Source organism: Seriola lalandi, unplaced genomic scaffold, assembly GCF_002814215.2.
Source record: "Seriola lalandi dorsalis isolate HSWRI2012SDOR001 ecotype SW California unplaced genomic scaffold, Sedor1 jcf7180002054901, whole genome shotgun sequence".
In the NCBI taxonomy this organism is placed as follows: domain Eukaryota; kingdom Metazoa; phylum Chordata; class Actinopteri; order Carangiformes; family Carangidae; genus Seriola; species Seriola lalandi.
In genome coordinates, this window is record NW_019525453.1 from 334,499 (window position 1) to 352,515 (window position 18,017).

General features: G+C 42.4%; 2 protein-coding genes across 4 annotated transcripts in view; both read left to right on the forward strand.

Annotated features, from left to right (window-relative positions):
• Nucleotides 1-116: 116 nt before the first annotated feature.
• On the forward strand, nucleotides 117-10,728 carry gpatch2 (G patch domain containing 2). Of its 3 annotated transcripts, none has more exons than XM_023430199.2 (10): nucleotides 117-292; nucleotides 1,094-1,337; nucleotides 3,307-3,857; nucleotides 4,033-4,097; nucleotides 4,338-4,535; nucleotides 5,213-5,333; nucleotides 5,739-5,778; nucleotides 5,959-6,023; nucleotides 6,235-6,323; nucleotides 8,696-10,728. In XM_023430199.2, the coding sequence occupies exons 1-10, from the start codon at nucleotides 243-245 to the stop codon at nucleotides 8,863-8,865; spliced, it is 1,593 nt and encodes a 530-aa protein (XP_023285967.1). In that variant the 5' UTR covers nucleotides 117-242; the 3' UTR covers nucleotides 8,866-10,728. The 3 variants fall into 3 exon arrangements, with proteins under 3 accessions (XP_023285967.1, XP_023285968.1, XP_087036468.1); XM_023430200.2 differs by having other exon boundaries at nucleotides 3,307-3,854; XM_087180342.1 differs by lacking the exon at nucleotides 117-292 and adding an exon at nucleotides 382-703.
• Nucleotides 10,729-10,867: 139 nt separating this feature from the next.
• LOC111672513 (estrogen-related receptor gamma-like) overlaps nucleotides 10,868-18,017 on the forward strand; it is a 31,542-nt gene continuing 24,392 nt past the window's right edge. Inside the window, exons 1-2 of the mRNA XM_023429947.2 lie at nucleotides 10,868-11,157; nucleotides 12,018-12,506. The gene's annotated coding sequence lies outside the window, so the exon portion shown is untranslated. The remainder of the gene's footprint in view (nucleotides 11,158-12,017; nucleotides 12,507-18,017) is intronic.

Consider the following 18,017-nt stretch of genomic DNA (forward strand, 5'->3'; position numbering starts at 1 on the left):
CATGTACACATACATTATTACTGTTATTATTACATGGCTATGCGGCTGTGCTCTCATGTCATAATTCCAATTCTAAAATTTCCTTCAGTACTTGAAGGCAGCATAGGGTACTTCACTGTGTCCTCTTGTCGCATATTGATCCAGCTAGCTGATCGTTAGCTTTTGTGTCAGGATGGTGTCTATGGTGTGTCAATGTTTGTCCGTTGTTTCTGGCTAAAGGTATTTGGCATTTGGCGGTTTTAATGTTCCGTGCAGCTAATTTAAAAACCATCGGCAAAGCGGGAACCGGCTGGTAGGTGGTCTTTGAAATCACTCAGACGTAACATATTGTTCACGTCCACTCCACTCTCGTGAATCAGCCGGCTGAAGGGCTGAAGCTAGCTAGGTTAGCTGGCTAGCAGCAAGGCTACTCTGAATATCAAAGGGTTTCTTTGTTGTTCATTTTTCGGCGACAGTCGTTAAAACTACCAGACATTAACGCTGTCATCAACGTTGGTGCTTAACGGTAGTTGATCAGCTTTTAAGATACCAAAGGTGGACGTTTACTGTAGTGGACTTAGCTAGCTACCGAGGAAACATTAGCTTATGAAGCTAATAACAATCAAAATCGCGAACTAAAGCAGGTTCGTGCCAGTGTGAATATCAGATGAGATTGCAAACGACATCCCGCGCTCTTAATTAGACATTTGGGAGATTTATTAGCGTAAGTATTAAGCAATGAACTAATCGGGTGTTGGCTTTAACTTTGCTCGACGAAAGGACACGAATAATGTGTAAATATGTGAATAAATAATTACCGGGCTAACGCTGGTAACGTCAGTTGGCCAGCTCTACAGTTAAGCTAGTTAACGTTACGGCGCTTGCATTGAGACAGACGGTCCTACACTTGCCTGTCGCTTCCTCCACCAATGGCAACTTCCAAATCATGTCTACTTGGATTCTCACACTTTTTTTTTACGGCCTTCAGCTCCAACAAGTATTCTAGTAGCACCCATAACCGCCCTGCACACACTGGTTTTTGCCCAATAAAACACATTTGCATTCTTTAGTTGTGGCCCATATTTAAAAGTACACTTTCTGTCCTCCCCTTCAGGCACTTTCGCCGGACGATGGACGAACTGGTCCATGACCTGGTGTCAGCACTGGAGGAGAGCTCAGAGCAAGCTGCTCGTGGTGGCTTTGGTGATGGAGGAGACCATGCACTGGCAGTGGGCTGTTTGCTGAAGAGGCAGGCTCGTAAGCGGAGGGGTAGAAAACGGCGCTCGGACAACCCACACCCACCCTGGGAGACAGGCCACCTCAGTGAGGGTTCAGAGTCCAGTGTGGAAGAACATAAGGTGAGGTGGGGTGACTGGGTGGAGGACAATGGTTCTTTCCAGTTTAAAACCCTGTGTTAAACTGACTGAAGTGACCTTGAGCAAAAGCACTTCAGACAGTCTTAGGATGACCAGTCTACTTCACCCTGCTCTTTTCAGAAGGGAAAAGAAAAACGTACCATAAGAGGGAAGACATGGGAGTTAGCCTTTGTAGTGGTTTTGATAAGTCATGATTTAGTGAATGTTTCTGAAGAAACATCTTTTAGTTCCACTGTCACCCTGGAGCTGATAGATAGAAACTTGTTTCCCCCTTTTTTCCTTCCCTAACTGTCAATCACTGGCCTCCACACAAAGTTATGATTGCCCACTCAGTAAAGATTCTTTGTTGTTTATTAGGCAGTAAGGAGTTTTGGACAATGACATACAGGTGCTGGTCAGTAAATTAGAATATCATCAAAAAGTTGATTTATTTCAGTAATTCCATTCAAAAAGTGAAACTTACACTGTATACTGTATACATTCATTCCACACAGACTGATATATTTCAAGTGTTTATTTCTTTTAATTTTGATGATTATAACTGACAACTAATGAAAACCCCAAATTCAGTATCTCAGAAAATTAGAATATTGTGAAAAGGTTCAATATTGAAGACACATGGTGCCACACTCTAATCAGCTAATTAACTCAAAACACCTGCAAAGGCCTTTAAATGGTCTCTCAGTCTAGTTCTGTAGGCTACACAATCATGGGGAAGACTCCTGGCTTGACAGTTGTCCAAAAGATGACCATTGACACCTTGCACAAGGAGGGCAAGACACAAAAGGTCATTGCTAAAGAGGCTGGCTGTTCACAGAGCTCTGTGTCAAGCACAAGCACATTAATAGAGAGGCGAAGGGAAGGAAAAGATGTGGTAGAAAAAAGTGTACAAGCAATAGGGATAACCGCACCCTGGAGAGGATTGGGAAACAAAACCCATTCAAAAATGTGGGGGAGATTCACAAAGAGTGGACTGCAGCTGGGGTCAGTGCTTCAAGAACCACCACGCACAGACATACGCAAGACATGGGTTTCAGCTGTCGCATTCCTTGTGTCAAGCCACTCTTGAACAAGAGACAGCGTCAGAAGCGTCTCGCCTGGGCTAAAGACGAAAAGGACTGCTGCTGAGTGGTCCAAAGTTATGTTCTCTGATGAAAGTAAATTTTGCATTTCCTTTGGAAATCAAGGTCCCAGAGTCTGGAGGAAGAGAGGAGAGGCACAGAATCCACGTTGCTTGAGGTCCAGTGTAAAGTTTCCACAGTCAGTGATGGTTTGGGGAGCCATGTCATCTGCTGGTGTTGGTCCACTGTGTTTTCTGAGGTCCAAGGTCAACGCAGCCGTCTACCAGGAAGTTTTAGAGCACTTCATGCTTCCTGCTGCTCACCAACTTTATGGAGATGCAGATTTCATTTTCCAACAGGACACCTGCACACAGTACCAAAGCTACCAGTACCTGGTTTAATTCAGGCAAAAGGAGCCCCGACTAAGTATTGAGTGCTGTACATGCTCATACTTTTCATGTTCATACTTTTCAGTTGGCCAACATTTCTAAAAATCCTTTTTTTGTATTGGTCTTAAGTAATATTCTAATTTTCTGAGATACTGAATTTGGAATTTTCATTAGTTGTCAGTTATAATCATCAAAATTAAAAGAAATAAACATTTGAAATATATCAGTCTGTGTGTAATGAATGAATATAATATACAAGTTTCACTTTTTGAATGGTGTTACTGAAATAAATCAACTTTTTGATGATATTCTAATTTATTGACCAGCACCTGTATGTATTTTCTTCTAGTCACATTTCGTCCTGTTTAAATTTGACAGTATTGCTTTAGTTTAGCCTCACTCTGCTGTTGCTTTAGCCTAACGGACATTTTTTTCCCCCAAGTTTCTTAATTTAGCATCAGCGTCACAGTCTAGTATTTACCACATTGACATTTGTTGCAGGACTACCGTGCCAGTACAGGAGGTGTGTCTGCTGCCAACAGCCATGCCCGTGACAACAGTGACTCGGATGAACAACTTGGCCCCAAACGCCGCACCCCCCTCACTGCTGACATGGGGCGAAGCAAGCGGCCACTTTGGCCAGATGACCTGGGTGTCCTGGGGTCTGTAGAGGGAACTCGCAGCCTCAGACGGCGGCGTAAGGTCAAACGTATGGCTGTAGACCCACCTGTAGAACCGGAACCCCCCTCCGTCACCATGCTCGGACCTCCACCTGTCCCCAAAGCCCGTGTTGGTGGAAGGCCACATAGACTTGGTTTGAATGAGGACAGGGGTGCCATGGAGCTGTGTGGAGGTAGCCTGGTAGGGCCTGTGGGAGGGAAGAACAGGGTAAAGAAGAGGAAACTGGCCCCCCACAGGCTGGGAGTGGAGGCTGCAGATGAAGGGGTGGTAGTGGAGAGTGAGGACCCCATCTCCTCTCCAATGGAAGCGTCTAAGGACAAGATGGAGTTGGAGGAGCAGAAGGGCTCGGATGAGGACATGAGTGACAGGTGGTTAGTGTTTTGACTTTTGTTTTATTTTTGTGCTTTGTGTTTCCAGAAATTGCTTCTCTGTCGCTGCCTCTTTATACTGTATGTGTGCTCGCTATTTTTCCTTCTAGAAGACAGTTATTAGCTTCCTCTTGACCACTGGAAATGTCCTTAGTGTATTTTTTATCTTCCTTTGCAGTGAAACCAGCAGTGTCAGTAACAGCAGTGACGGTGGCCTCTACACCAATGATGAGGGGAGACAAGGTACTTATTCAGTTTTGTCTAGAATTATGGGTTAAACTGAAAAACCTATTGTTTGTGTTTGGTATAAACTATATTTGTATATGCAAGTAAATAGGGGGACACCTGTTGTTGGCCTGAGTGCAGCCCAGAAATGCATCGGAACAACAATGTACTACCATTGTCACATGCACAGAAAAAGTTGGAGTTGAAACATGTCTAGCAGTGCTCATGAACCAGGGATCTCTATCCTCTCTCTTCCAGGTGACGACGAGCAGAGCGACTGGTTCTATGAGGGAGAGCCGGGCTCTGGTTCAGGTCCTGGAGGTGCATGTGGGATAGCGGGAGTGGTTCCCTGGTGGGAGAGGGAGACCGGGTCTGAGGAGCTGGACCTAGCTGATCCAGTCTTCAACAGCATCCTCACGGGATCCTTCCCACTCATGAGCCCTGGGGCACAGAGAGGTATGGGAGAGGCTTGGCTCGAAAACCGCAGTGTAATGCGTGTATGGTTAGCTTTTCCACTATAATCAGGTTTGGGGCCGACATAAATTTTATAGTGTTGCTGCAGTCTCACTCATGACCAGTAGGAGGCAAACACTTCACAGTGAGACAAACAAGCATTGTGGCAAGAGGTGCTCCTGTATAGTAAATACAGGGGGCAAAATCCTCTACATATGAACATTGGTTTTAGCATGCAGTATTAAATAGAAACAAATTATTTTAGTGGCCGACTTTTCTCATATAATTAGATATTATTGGTCATGACAATTGACTGGTCTAATTATCCTTAATGTTACTGCACATACCATCTTACCTGAATTTAATTGAATATGGTACATCTTCAATTGTGACTATATTGCGTAGCAGTAGGATTTTTTTATCCTGTCCTGTGTCTCCCGTAAGATAAAGCTGCCTTTCTCTCCCTTACTAATATCCCATTAGTGTACATTTTTGAATGACCTCTCCCTGTGCTGTTTCCACACAGTTTGATGGGACATAAGGGGCTGAGTTGCCTATCGTCCAGCATGAACTTGCCACTGCATTTAAATGTTACGATTATCAAACTGGTCTAATACATTTAAATAATCATATCCTAAAGCATGAATTTTATTGCTGATGAACCTGCACTATGTTTTCAGGTTTCCAGGCTAGACTGAGTCGTCTCCATGGAAACCAGCCAGCGTCTGAGGCGGGATTGCAGGGCAGCTCCAGCCAGGGCTTCAATGATAGACTGGGTAGACAAACCCAGGACTCCCATGAGTGAGTTCTGTCGTTTTACAAATCTCTGTTGATTCTGACTCTTCAGGGTGAGAGAGCAGGGTGAAATCAAACAAAAACACAGTAAAATTGTCTTAAAATAGTATTAAAGCAAAGTAAACAGGAACACAGATCACAGCATGCACAAAATTGATGTGTTCTGTAGTAGGCCAAATATTGATGTTTTTATTTTCATATTACTGGTTTCACATTTGTCCCAGTTTTTGCTTGAGTGCAGACTGATCAATCATCAATCAATGATCTTGGGTTTCTATAAAAGTGTCTGTGGTGGACAAGGGCCAACAGTTCACTTATGGCAAGATATGATGAATAGCAATCTTGGTCTCTGTCTCTGGAACGCTGCCTTGATGGAGATATGGCGCCCTTACACTATCATATCTCCAACAGGCCGTGGTTTAGCTCGGGCTCGAGGAGAGACCATGGACAGGTGAGCCGTGTTTTTGGACTTGATTTTATTCACTTTCAAATAGGTTGAAATGAAGAGTTAAGATTTTGTATTACAAGGACCCAGGGTGTTAAATACACCAGTGTTGTGCTATTGTAAGGATAACTTGCTGACTGCTTAAACTTTTGTTTTTTCTTCTTCTTTCCTCTACTGCCTCCTTAGTTGCACTGGGACCCACGGACAGACAGAGGGCATCGGAGAAGCTGTTCAGTAAAAACAGCCAGCAGGTAAGGACAGCCTTTTAGCTTAAAACACCTGTGATTTATGACCAGATTAATTTCCTTCAGCACCAGCTTTTGTCTTTGCTGCAGTCTCATTGACTCTCTATTGCTTTCACATTGTTTAATCGTGTTTTTCATACGAAGCATACTTTCTGTAGTGTTATTTGCAATCGAACTAATGCTGCCATATTTTTGTCCTGCCTGGCTGGTTTTGCAGACAGACCAGTGGGCACCTGGGCTCTCTATGTACAGGGGATGTCAAGCGGAGGCGAAAAGCAGCCCCCCTCGGTTCCACTGCCCCCTCAGGTATTGGATGCACACCTAGCTACACCTAACACACCATCTGGCACTTATTACTGACTGCCCCGTTTATTGTATTTTTGGCTCTCACTTTCTGTCTTATTCTCCTCCCCCTCTTGGTCGAGCTCAGTATGTTCACCAGCCTGCTTTCCTCCTCGCCGTCTGTCTCACACCTACACTGATGTAAACACAAGGGACTGGGATAGGAAGTGAGGCTTTCACTCTACATTTTTACAAGGGTTGAAAGAAGGGTGTCCGTCAACCTTCACATTTCTCCCTCTCTCTTCCTCTCTCATTATTAAACCCTGCTTTAGCTCCAAACCCCCTTTCCTCCTAAGCTTTGTTGGACAAGAGTCAGCTGGCTAAATCATGTTGTCACAGCAGAGATACTGGATTAGCTCTTAGCCAGTTACACTTGTGTTTCACCACCCCCTCCCCCAAGCCACTCTTCTTACCTCTGGGCCAGTTGATGCTTTTGGAGGAGGAAGGGTGAGGCAGCAAAGCCTAATGTTATTAGGCCAAAGTCCCATTATACGATATTTTTTCTGGAGCCAAGTCCCCTTTTTTTAATTTTATTTTTTTAATCATAATTTACAACTTATTACCAGAATTGTACGCACAGTGGATTATGAGCTTGTTCAAAAATGTTTCATTGCAGATGTGAGCTCCCTTACTTTCTTTATCCTAACCCATTACTTGTAAAATGAAAATCTGAGAAACAGAGCACACAAATGCAAGTATGCAGCCCAAAAAAAACAAAACAGTAACTGAAACCCAAATTATATGGTCCTTATTTCACTGAGGTTACTTAAAAATGTTAAGAAAATCAGCCAAAACTTGCAGCAAACACTCAGGTAGTGGGCACACGCAAATTTCATGTACAATAAATTGCTGAAATTGCATTCTCCAAAGTGACATGTTCAGTGATGCGTTGCAAATATTGAGCTTGTCTGATACTCGCTCAGGACCAGTAGGTGCCGACCTCACAGCAGGCTGGCAGCGAGGATCTGCCAGATTCACATCCTGACAATCTGGCTTGAACTCACCTGGGACTAAACAATCGTGTGTAAATGAGAAGGCAGCTTGGTCCTGCACTGCATACAAATAAAGACAGGATTTAAAGGGTAATAGTTCAGCCTCAGTGACTGGACCGTCAACTTCCAGGAAGAGAGAGAACAAAATGACCACTGTCTATTTGAGACAGGCGTAAGCGTCCTCTCACTGGATATATTTGCTACACGACTGGAAATGTGGCTAAGTTGCTTACATGATTACATTGCTTCTATGTATCGTCTTTAGAGGAACAATTTTAATAGAGTGATGAGGAGAGCCCTGAATAAACATTTCAGATGTTTACTGAGGCTGTACCAGAGAGTATTAGGAATCACAATGACAAAAATAAGCATTTTAACTTTGAAATCGCTAAATTAGCATTACAAACACTACTGCCAGACCTGCAACTAATTTGAGCTATCTGCATTATTTCATGAATCTGTTAATCTTGGCAGCTAGAACCAGCGACTGTTTTCCCTTTTCAATTAATTAAAGTGTTTAACAATTATTGAAATAGTTGACAATTAATTTTCTGCTCTAAAGACACACTGTCCGGCCAAGCGGGAAATCAAATGTGTTAATAATTGTTCTGAACGGCCACATTGGAAGGCAGAGTGAAAAGCTGGCTGTTAGGGAGGGAGGAGACACGATATTGACTGAAAATGGGGATAACAGCGCACACTCTCCCAAGGAAGACATTCATAGAGTTGCACTAACAAATGAAAAAGGAGAGCTAGGAAGAGAAATACAATGCCTGGCTCCTCTCTCACCTCTGCACAGCTAGCCAAGTGCAGCGTGAAGAGGGTGTGAATGTCAGATCATTGGTTCGGGAAAGTTACAGAAACGGTCGCACACAGACACCACCCGATCCTAAATTGGAATGGTGTGTGGCGGGGGGGGGGGGGGGGGGGGGGGGGGGCTCCGACACTATCTGACAATCTGACATGCAGTTCGGACAGAGTATAAATCACAGTTAAGCCTTCATCTGAAAACAAACCAACATAAACATTATAAAAGCCTGCAACTAAATACTGTGTACATTTTTCATTGATCAGCTGATTATTTTCTCAATTAATTGATTTATTGTTTGGTTTAAAGAAATATTGGGAAAATGCCTGTCACAGGTTCCCAGAGTTCAAAGTGGTGTCTTCAGATGTCATGTTCTGACTGACTGACAGGCCAAAACACAAACATATTCAGTTTAGTATTATAGAAGACAAACAAAATCAGTTTATATTCACAATTGAATTTTTACTTCTATTTTTTTTCTTGAAAATGTCTGAAACAAGTCTCCCTCTTGTCTAACATGCAACCTCTCTTTTCAGGAGTGGTTGGGGAGAACGCTCCTCCCATCCCAGACACGAACATGGGAAGCCGCATGTTGCAGAGCATGGGCTGGAACCCCGGGATGGGCCTGGGTCCAGAAGGAAGGGGCATCACCGAGCCCATCCGGGCCACACAGAGACCCAAAGGCACAGGTCTAGGTTTCAACTGAACCCCCAGTTTCTGGATCCTGGACCTGAAGCATACTGGGACAAGACTCTCCAATGAAATGTTGCTCAGGGTGTTGAACAATAAAAAGAGGTCCAGAATAAGGTCCGGAATAATCCAGGAATGTGAGTCATAAGAAGGGAAGGAGTGAGGCTTGTCCTAGCAACAGAGTCTGAGCTGAAAGAGAGAAACTTTCCCATATTGGGGAAACTGCAAGACGCCTGGGATATCCACACAGACATGAAAGTGAATGACTGCAGTTGAGCTGGAGAAAATAACTTCTTGTAAACATGTCCTCTCAAGAAACTCCATGTTGGAGAAAATAAATGACATTGATGCCTCATCGTTAGTGTGTTAAACTGGCATGCTGCCTCAGCCCTGTTACCTCAGATGCCAGCGTTACACGCCTCAGACTTGGGGTATTGTTGATTATATACTGAGAGCAGCTCTCTAAAGTGCGGCTGTGATGACAGTGCGGTTTATTTTCAGTCAGTGGTATTGGTTAGTGAATTAATGATAAATGGTTTTGTCCAATATTGTACAAGCATTTTGGAATCAGATACTGTTTGAGTAGGCCATACCTCAAGATTTATTTTAGGTTCCTTTTATTGTAATGAAGTAAGGGTACACTGTATGGATGTGTGTTGGGATATCTGGATGTTTTTACTCATCCATTATATTGTTCAATCGGAATAAGTCATGTCATCAGAATGTTTTTATCTACCCAAAAACAAAAAAGATAAGAATCAAAACCACAATTTTTCCCTTATTTTAGCACCAGTATGTATGCATGTGCAGCTGTGGCTGTGGCAGGTGTCTGCTGATGTTTACTGAGACATCACTTCTGGACATGAGAGGTAAAAGAAAAGCCAATGACTTGCTCCACTGTCCTATTTCACCCAGTTTGTTTAAGTATTATATCCTGACAAATGTTTGTTCTGCAGACTGCAGTATTTTCTTATCATGGCCATGCTCATTGACTTTACACACAGTATATAACAAATGACTATATGACTGTCACGTTAGACATTTCAGTGTTTCCATGCAAATTCTAGTGAAGTCTAGAAAATGAATAAATGGAGCTAATTTCAGTGTCTGCAGAATTTGAAAAAAGTATTGCTGTCATATTACACATTAAAAGGCCCTACATCCCCATGGTTCACAGGTGTTTTCACTTGATTAGCTTGATTAGACCTTTTCTCAGGACTGAGGGCGACAGGCTAACGTCCAATCAGACAGAAATGAAAACAGCTGTGTGGATGTGCAGGACCTAACTCCACTTACACTACTTAAATTATCTTTTTAAATTAGTTGTGGACCCATTGCTATTCACCTTGTTGATATTATGAGTCTTCATTTTCACTATTGGGTAATATAGCTTAGTTAGCATATTGCCACCATAGATTGTTCAGAATAGAGATTTGAAATGAATTTAAGTGCAGTTGAGAGAAAAAATATGAATTAGGATTTGAGCAGGAAGTTGTACTGTAACTATTTTTTTGACTTTTGTTGTAAGAGCAAGAGGATTTTTTTTTTTCTTTCGAGTTAGGCAAAGGCCAATGAAGAGAAATATGAGGTGAGCTGTCAGTGACAAAAAAAATTGTATTAAACTGGGAGACTGCCTAAACTATGTGGCTGTTATTGTCCTTGGAGGCCAATCCTACTGTTCTGGATCATGGCCAATGACTCATTTGGTAAAGAGCCTGACAGATTTCCACTAGCAATCGTGGGGGACACATCCCATCACTTTTCAAATTCATATATTTGTTCCCTGAACAGTACAGATTGAGTTTGATTTACTTATTAGAAACTTGCTTACCAGTGTCCTCTGACTGTCTGATTAAAGATGTCGATATTCTCATCTGAACTTCCTTCAGTGTTACTCTGTTCTCACATCAATACACCTTTTTCACAGCAGACATGTTGACTTGCAGGACAGGACTTAATAACAATAAGGAAGATTAAGTGCCTCAGTAAACTATTTCAGTGAGGCAGCAGCACATTACCAGCATCTGTAAGTGGAATTGTTAATGTAATTGAATACACCTGTGCTTTCCCACTGTGATGTGTAAAAATGTCTGCCATGAAAAAAAGTCTGTAGCCTAAAGAGCAGCAGTGAGTTGTTGGTGGATTTGTTACCCTGGGTGTTACCTCTCAGGTTACATACAGGTTGTCCTATCTTTAGAGGAGGTTATTCGGGCTGTATGCAGCCTGTGAGGAAGACTGCAGGATTGACTTGACTTGAATTTGAAGGACAGTTTTCTTTGTGATAAAGATGGAAATACAACTCCACCAGGTCTGTAACAAGAAAACAAAAAAGTTTTTTCTTTTTACTATTTTTAAAAAATGTTTTATGGAGAACTGGCTTTATTGTTCCCTGTCAGTATTTGAGAATTAAATCCACAATGTTACCATAAACAATTTTGATACTGAGCCCTTAAATTTGCTTATTATTCTTGACCTCAATATTTACAGGATATAAATTTCAAGCTGAGAAATAAACCTGCCAGTTCTCTACAATTGAGAAACCAAGAACCTTAAACATATCTTTCTGTAGTGCAATATCTTGTTTGTTATTGGCAGATATTTACACCAATACTGAATTAAAGGATATTTGTAATATGCTAAAATCAGTCAGACATGTCGACCATGCAATATGTTTATCAGGCTCTAATTTTTTCCCATGTCTGGTGTCTACCAGTTAAATGAAAAGAAAACTGAAATTACTTTCCTGTCAGATTCTTATTTTTCGTTCAGTTGTATCTTATAGTGAAACAGTCGACTGTTAAATGAACTTGTTGTAATACATTTTATGTCCAGAGTGAATGAAGCCAGTTTCACTTTCAGCTTCCAGTCATGATCATTAATTAAACACAAACCAGGAGAACTTTCTAGTCTTGGTGTTCCTGAGACAGCACACACACACACACACACACACACACACTCCCTGACAGCTCCTTTACAGAGAGCTTTAAGCCATAACTGCTCATAAGAACATGTCCTCTAAACATTTCCAACTCCGTCAACACATGCATCACATTCACATGCTGACTCAACATCGCTGAAATATGATGCTCTCTCTCTCTCTCTCTCTCTCTTTTTCTCTGTCTCTCTCCCTCCTTCTTTTCTCTCCCTCTCTCTCCCATCCTTTGCAAGGCTGCAATAGAAAACCCTCCTCTGTATCTATAGGAATACAGGAGCGCTGTATGTCCTCTATCCTCCTTCTACTCTCCACCTCCCTCTGCATATAAGGGAACGCTGGCTGTGTCCTCCACCACCCCCCATCCCCCCTCCCCACCACCACCACCACCACCCCTTCTCTTAGACACACTTTTCTGTCTGACACACTCTCTCAGGACTCCCCTGCGAGCAAGCTAGGCAGGTAGGTAGGTAAACTCAGCACTGGATCAGAGTGAGACGCCTAGGGGAGAGAAAGAGGGAAAGAGAGGGTGTGTGTGTGTGTGTGTTTATGTATTTGTGTGTGTTGGGAGTGAGTGTGTGTGTGTGTGTGTGCGCTTGCTGCTGCATCGCTGAGCTACAGAGACCGGAGGCAAGGAGAGCTGGAGCGTTTGTCCTTGAGACTGACTGACTGACTGCAGCTGTAGAGCGGAGGACCAACCAGCCAGCCAGTGGATGAAACTGACAGTGAGTACTGAGCAAAAGCAATAAGATGAGCAAATGAGAAGAAGTAGAAGTGGGGGTTTCTTTTTAATTGCAGCAAATGGACCGATGTGTTTTTGTTCCTGTCTGCTTAGAAACAGTCCAGTGTTGTGTTTGAGCGGAAACAGAGGTGTGTGTACAGTGTATATATGTGTGTGTGTGTGTGTGTGTGTGTGTGCCTGACCAGGTGAAGGTCTCCTCTGCTCCCAGGTGAACTCATCTCTCAGGCTTTTTATTGGCTCCCATCAATACTTGCTTTCAAGCCTATATGTAGGACTTTGTTAGCAGTTCAGCAAGCAGCAGCGTCCACTGTTTCTGTGTGTGTGTGTGTGTGTGTGTGGTATAAGGTAAGATGTCAGTAAACATAACATTACTGTACATCTCCACAGCTCTGTCCCTGCCCTCCTCACTCCTCTCTCTTCTTTATCACAGCTTCTGTTGACAGATCGATAGTTATGCATCTATAATTGGAAGTCATCATTTATGGCGACCCTCCAAAGCGAGTCATTATCATGTGTAATCTTGCAGAAAATTACATTTTGACCGGTGTACCTCGGCGTGGCCAGGAATCATTGGACTGTGCTGAGTGGGATAACTGGCCAAGGGTGAGGTTACTGTTAACCCCCCCCCCCCCCCAGAAAAAAAAAGCCTGGAGAAGGGGTGGGGTTGAGGGAAGCCATAGGGCATTTTGTGAGGGAGGGAGGGAGGGTGGCTTTTTGTCAAATCTTGCCTTAAAGCCCAGAAATCCTAGCAGCACCCCTGGGGGCATCCGTATGATCAGATGAGGAAGGACAGGAGGGAGTCATAATGCAGAATTTCCATGGAAGACAAAAAGAAAAGAACCAGAGAGAAAAGATGGCGACATTGTGTGAAAGATTAGAAAGAAGAAGGGATGGAGGTGAAGGAATCAGAGAAAGAGAGATGAGTATAGGTATTAGCTCTCCGTGGTGTGAGATGGTGTCGTGAGATGAGACTGGCTCACCTGTGGAGCTGCTGACAGAATGTGTTAGGCCACGTTAGAGGGGTGCCTAGATGGACGGGTGGATAGAAAGACAGCCAGAAGGTGAATACACAAAGCTGTGGTCGACTTTTCTTTTTTTTTTTTTTAAACCAACATGACAGGATAGCTCTTTTAGTCTGTGTGTGTGTCTGTGTTGATTTGTTTATTGTAGACACGCTGACAGTGAGCCAGAGGGCTAAATTTACCACCTGTGGAGATAAAAGGGATATGATGAGATAGACTGTGTGCTGTTTATGTGTGTGCGTGTGTCTATGTGTGCGTGTGTGTGTGTGTGTGTGTGTGTGTGTGTGTGTATGGAGGCATGTGAAAGTGTGTATAATACTTCCTGACATCAGCAGTAGGTGTGTGTGGTGCTGACTCCCATGAATTAGTGTGTGTTGGGCCCACACTGGCGGCTGCTCACCTGAGTTACGTCTGGGAGCCAGGTGTGAGTTTGTGTGTGTCTTTGTATCTGTGCATATTTAAAAGGGGAGGTTAACTTGTGTAACAGCATGTCTGAGTATGAACCATATCTTTTCAAGGCAAGTCAATACAATTCAATCTATAATCATAGAGGTCAAGAGATTCCTGCATTCAAAAACCTACTCAAGTAAAAGAACAAAAGTATTATCAGCTAAATGTATTTAGAGTATCATGAGTAAAAATACTCAACCTGCAGACAAATGGCTGCGGTGACTGATATTTATTAGATATTATTTTGTTAGATTGTTAATATTGATTCATCCATGAATAAGTCGCATTTTACCGCTGTAGTTGGTCTAGATGGAGCTGATCTTAATTACTTAGTTTACACTTTGGTAGATTAGTCAATGGTTCTCAAGCTAAGCGTCGGTCCCCTCCAAAGTTTCACAAAATAAATCTGAGGATTCAAAAGATGATTAATGCGGTAGGAAAGAAGAAAAAACAAATTTTAACTAGTCTTAATTTAAAAAAAAAAAGTTTTCAAACTGTTGAATTTTGAAACCACTGGTTGTCTAATGCAATGTATTGAAGTAGAATCATAAAGCAGGAGAAAATAGATGGTTGCACTTCGAGCTAAAATAAAAAGGGACAGAGGAGAGCTCCCTCTTCTCTCTCTTCCAGGAAGGACAGACAGGGAATAAATATATGAAGAGCAGATATGAATAACAGCAGTAAAACATCGAGAAACAGACATATATGAAGAATATGGACAAGAGAACACGTTGGGTGGTGGTAGGACCCCTCCCATTCATGACACACAGAGAAACAGAGGTGGGTCAAGGCTAATGGCTAACCCAAAACTGACCTGTTAATCCAGTACTGCTGGTTGAGAATATGAAGGGCGTACACTGTGGTAATCCACATTATGTTGTTAGGAGAAGCTTGGTTACATAATCGCACCTAAGACCTTCCAGATGGGCACCTGCCAGAGATGATGACAGGACGGGGGAACAATGAAACGCACTCAACTCTGAGCACGCTCCGTATTCAGGGTAAACTGTTTTCAGTCACATTAAAGTCACATTTGAGCTCCACTAACAGTCCTTAACATTGTTTTTAAATAATCAGCCCTTATCAAAACTTGTGGTCAAGGCATTGTGAAAAGCAGCTGTGAATGTCAAAGAAAATCCTCCACTAGGGGGCACTCAAGCCAAGTTATTATGGTGTGTAAACTAGCAGTATGAGCCTGTCGCTGTAGAGTTTTTCTCAGTGCATTTAGTCTCAGATATTCATAAAATCATCCCAAATTAGCTGTAATGAAATCCTGCCCGCCTGAAAGCCTTCCTGTGTGTATATGTTTCCCAGCAGTGACTCACTTCTTCCCCAGTGGGACTGTAGGATCTCCAGATAAGTGAGAACCATTTGAAGACCATTGACCTGCTGATGATAGCAGCAGCAGCAGCAGCAGCAGCAGGTCCCAGTAGCTCTAAGTGACATTTCTATGGTTATGTTGCTTTAAGCGTCTCCCAGAGGCTTTCTAAGGTTTCTGGCATGGATGTGTGTGTGTGTGTGTGTGTGCATGTGACCTCTGATCCCTATACAGTGCTCTACAGATCAATGGAATGAAACTGATCCTATTCCCATTGCTCATCTGTCAGTCAATACATCATTTTATGAACCATTTCCTCCCCATCCATCTATTTAAAGACATGTAAAGCTTACATACAGATTTAAGTTTTTTTCCTATTTTTACATGATAGTCTATCTTGTTTTTTTTTTTTTTATCTGTCTTAACATGTCTCCATCTTATTTCCTCCCCCCTTTTGTCTTTCTCCCCTTCTTCCTCCCCCTGTCTCCCCCCTTTTGTAAACCATTGAAGTGTCTGAGAGGTACTGTGTCGGAGCAGCGAGACAATGGTGTTTGCACACAGTGTCAATAGTCTTTCCCTCTGTCTCAGTAATTGATGGATGACTGTGAGTCAGGCATAAACTAAGCACATTACACTCACTAGATCTGAGCGCTGATGCTAATGTGTGTATGTGTGTGTGTGGTGGGGGTTTGAATTGCAGAGTGACTGTCCAGTTTTGGAAGTCAATCTGACAGCTGTCCCCGGAGGGCTGAGATTTGGTGGCTGTGAGTTTAGGGGATGAGGAGAAGAGGGGTACACACACACACACACACACACACACACACACACGTGTAATAGTGCCTGCTGCTTCACCCGTACTTTTTCTTTTTTCTTCAGAGCAAACTCAATGCATCTGGTGTTGGGTCAATAGCTGGCAGCTGGGTGCTGTGTGATATTGAACTCCTGTCTTCAGTTCAGCCTGAGCAGTGTAAAAATATTTTTGATGTTTAACTGCAGCCCTGTTCAGTTTCATCTGCTGCATTTGGCTTGTTTCTGTTTCTTGTCATTTTGCTTTAGTTTATGTAGTTGTCCTCTTCGCTGACTTTACTTTGTTGTTTTTTGATTGTTTAAAGTTGGCATTTTTATTTTTTCATAAGCCTTAAATTTTAAATTTCACTCTACACACTGCCTTTTTGTCCCATTTATTTTTTGGACATCCAGCAGGAGGTTGATTTTGAGGCTAATACTGATATTGATATTTGAATCATTTACATGAACACAAATTAGAAACAGGAATTTTTCATAACCACCCTTTTTTGTTTTTTATTTTTATTTTTTAAGGAATTGAAACCACAGCATGTACTGAGCATGACATGTTTCTGTTTAAAAATGAATTTGTCCGTACTCTGGTGGTGGACAAACTATGTCGTGAAGACACTTTTTCTAAATGACCTTATCTCTGTCTCAGTTTCTCGCTACTTGCAGAGGAACGGCTGCTTTGCTGTCCTTTATTCTCTCATTCTAAGATGTTACTTTGGATTCTGGGAACTTATGAGGAACATTTTTAATCAATAGATGAAAAGTTAAAGGAGGTCATTACAATTCTTCCTTTGGGATCAATCCCAGTAGTTGTTGAGACATTTTGCTCAAAACCATAAATGTGAACCTCATGGTGGCACTACAGGAAAAGTCAGAGAATCACCCAAATCAGGAGGCTTCATCCTCTGGGCACCACGAATGCGGCTGTGCCGATAGCACAGATAAAAATGATATATGAAAATAATCATTTCCAGCAGCTCTAATCTGAATTCATTTATTCTGGACTTGTTTGATGACAATCGTTCAATCAACCAATTAAATTCAATAAGTGCAACATCTTTTCACTCCAGATTTTATTTATATTACCTCAAACTATGAAACTATGACATAGAGCCACTGTGAAGTGAAGCAAAAGGCCTTTGTACAGTGGCGCACAGCACTGAGGAAATTATCAGAAAAAATAAACCACTCAGGAGCGTTCTTTCCTTCAAGTGCTACACTTGACGCCACTCTGGCTTGACTCAAGTGTGCTTTACTGTTGTTGGTGTGCGTCTCAAGACCACTCAACTGGTGCCAAGGAAAATGTCAACCATTGATAAAATTATTAATCTCTGGTTTAATTTCAACCTGCACTTTTCCTCTTTATGAAAACACCTCAGCTTTGTTTGAGCAAATAATGAATCCATTGATGGCAGCTTGCGACCTAAAAGCCTGACAGATAAGAGCCACTCCGCTTTAACGTCAACATTCAGTTTACTAAATGGTTTATAGAAGATAATTTCTCTGTGTAGATAACTTTTTATGTGATACATTAACTTGAGGAGATTTGAAATGATAGCAGCACTCTGTCTGGCTTTTTGTAATTTATGGTTGAGATAAAATTATCTGCCATTAGAAATCACACTCTTTATCTCTTACGGGTTTTTGTATGTGCGTTCTATTTTCTGTTTGCATGTTCATGTTTGTTTACACATGTAGCACGCCTGTGTACAAGGCTGCTTTAATGCGGTGTTTGCTTCTGTTGGTCCGGCTGTTTCATGTGGTGCATAATGTGATAAGGCCCACTCCACGCAGTCTGCTGTCTGGCCTTTATCTGAGCGGCAGATTAGTGCAGGTGATTTCATTCCTGTGGAGATTGGTTCGGCGGGGGTCAGCTCAGTGCACAACGTTATGTCGATGAGAGAGG

Coding starts and splice junctions, on each gene's coding strand:
- gpatch2 (XM_023430199.2), top strand. CDS start 243: ATGTTCCGTGCAGCTAATTTAAAAACCATCGGCAAAGCGGGAACCGGC. Junction 4,098..4,337: donor CAATGATGAGGGGAGACAAG/GTACTTATTCAG, acceptor TCTCTCTTCCAG/GTGACGACGAGCAGAGCGAC. Junction 5,779..5,958: donor CGAGGAGAGACCATGGACAG/GTGAGCCGTGTT, acceptor CTGCCTCCTTAG/TTGCACTGGGACCCACGGAC.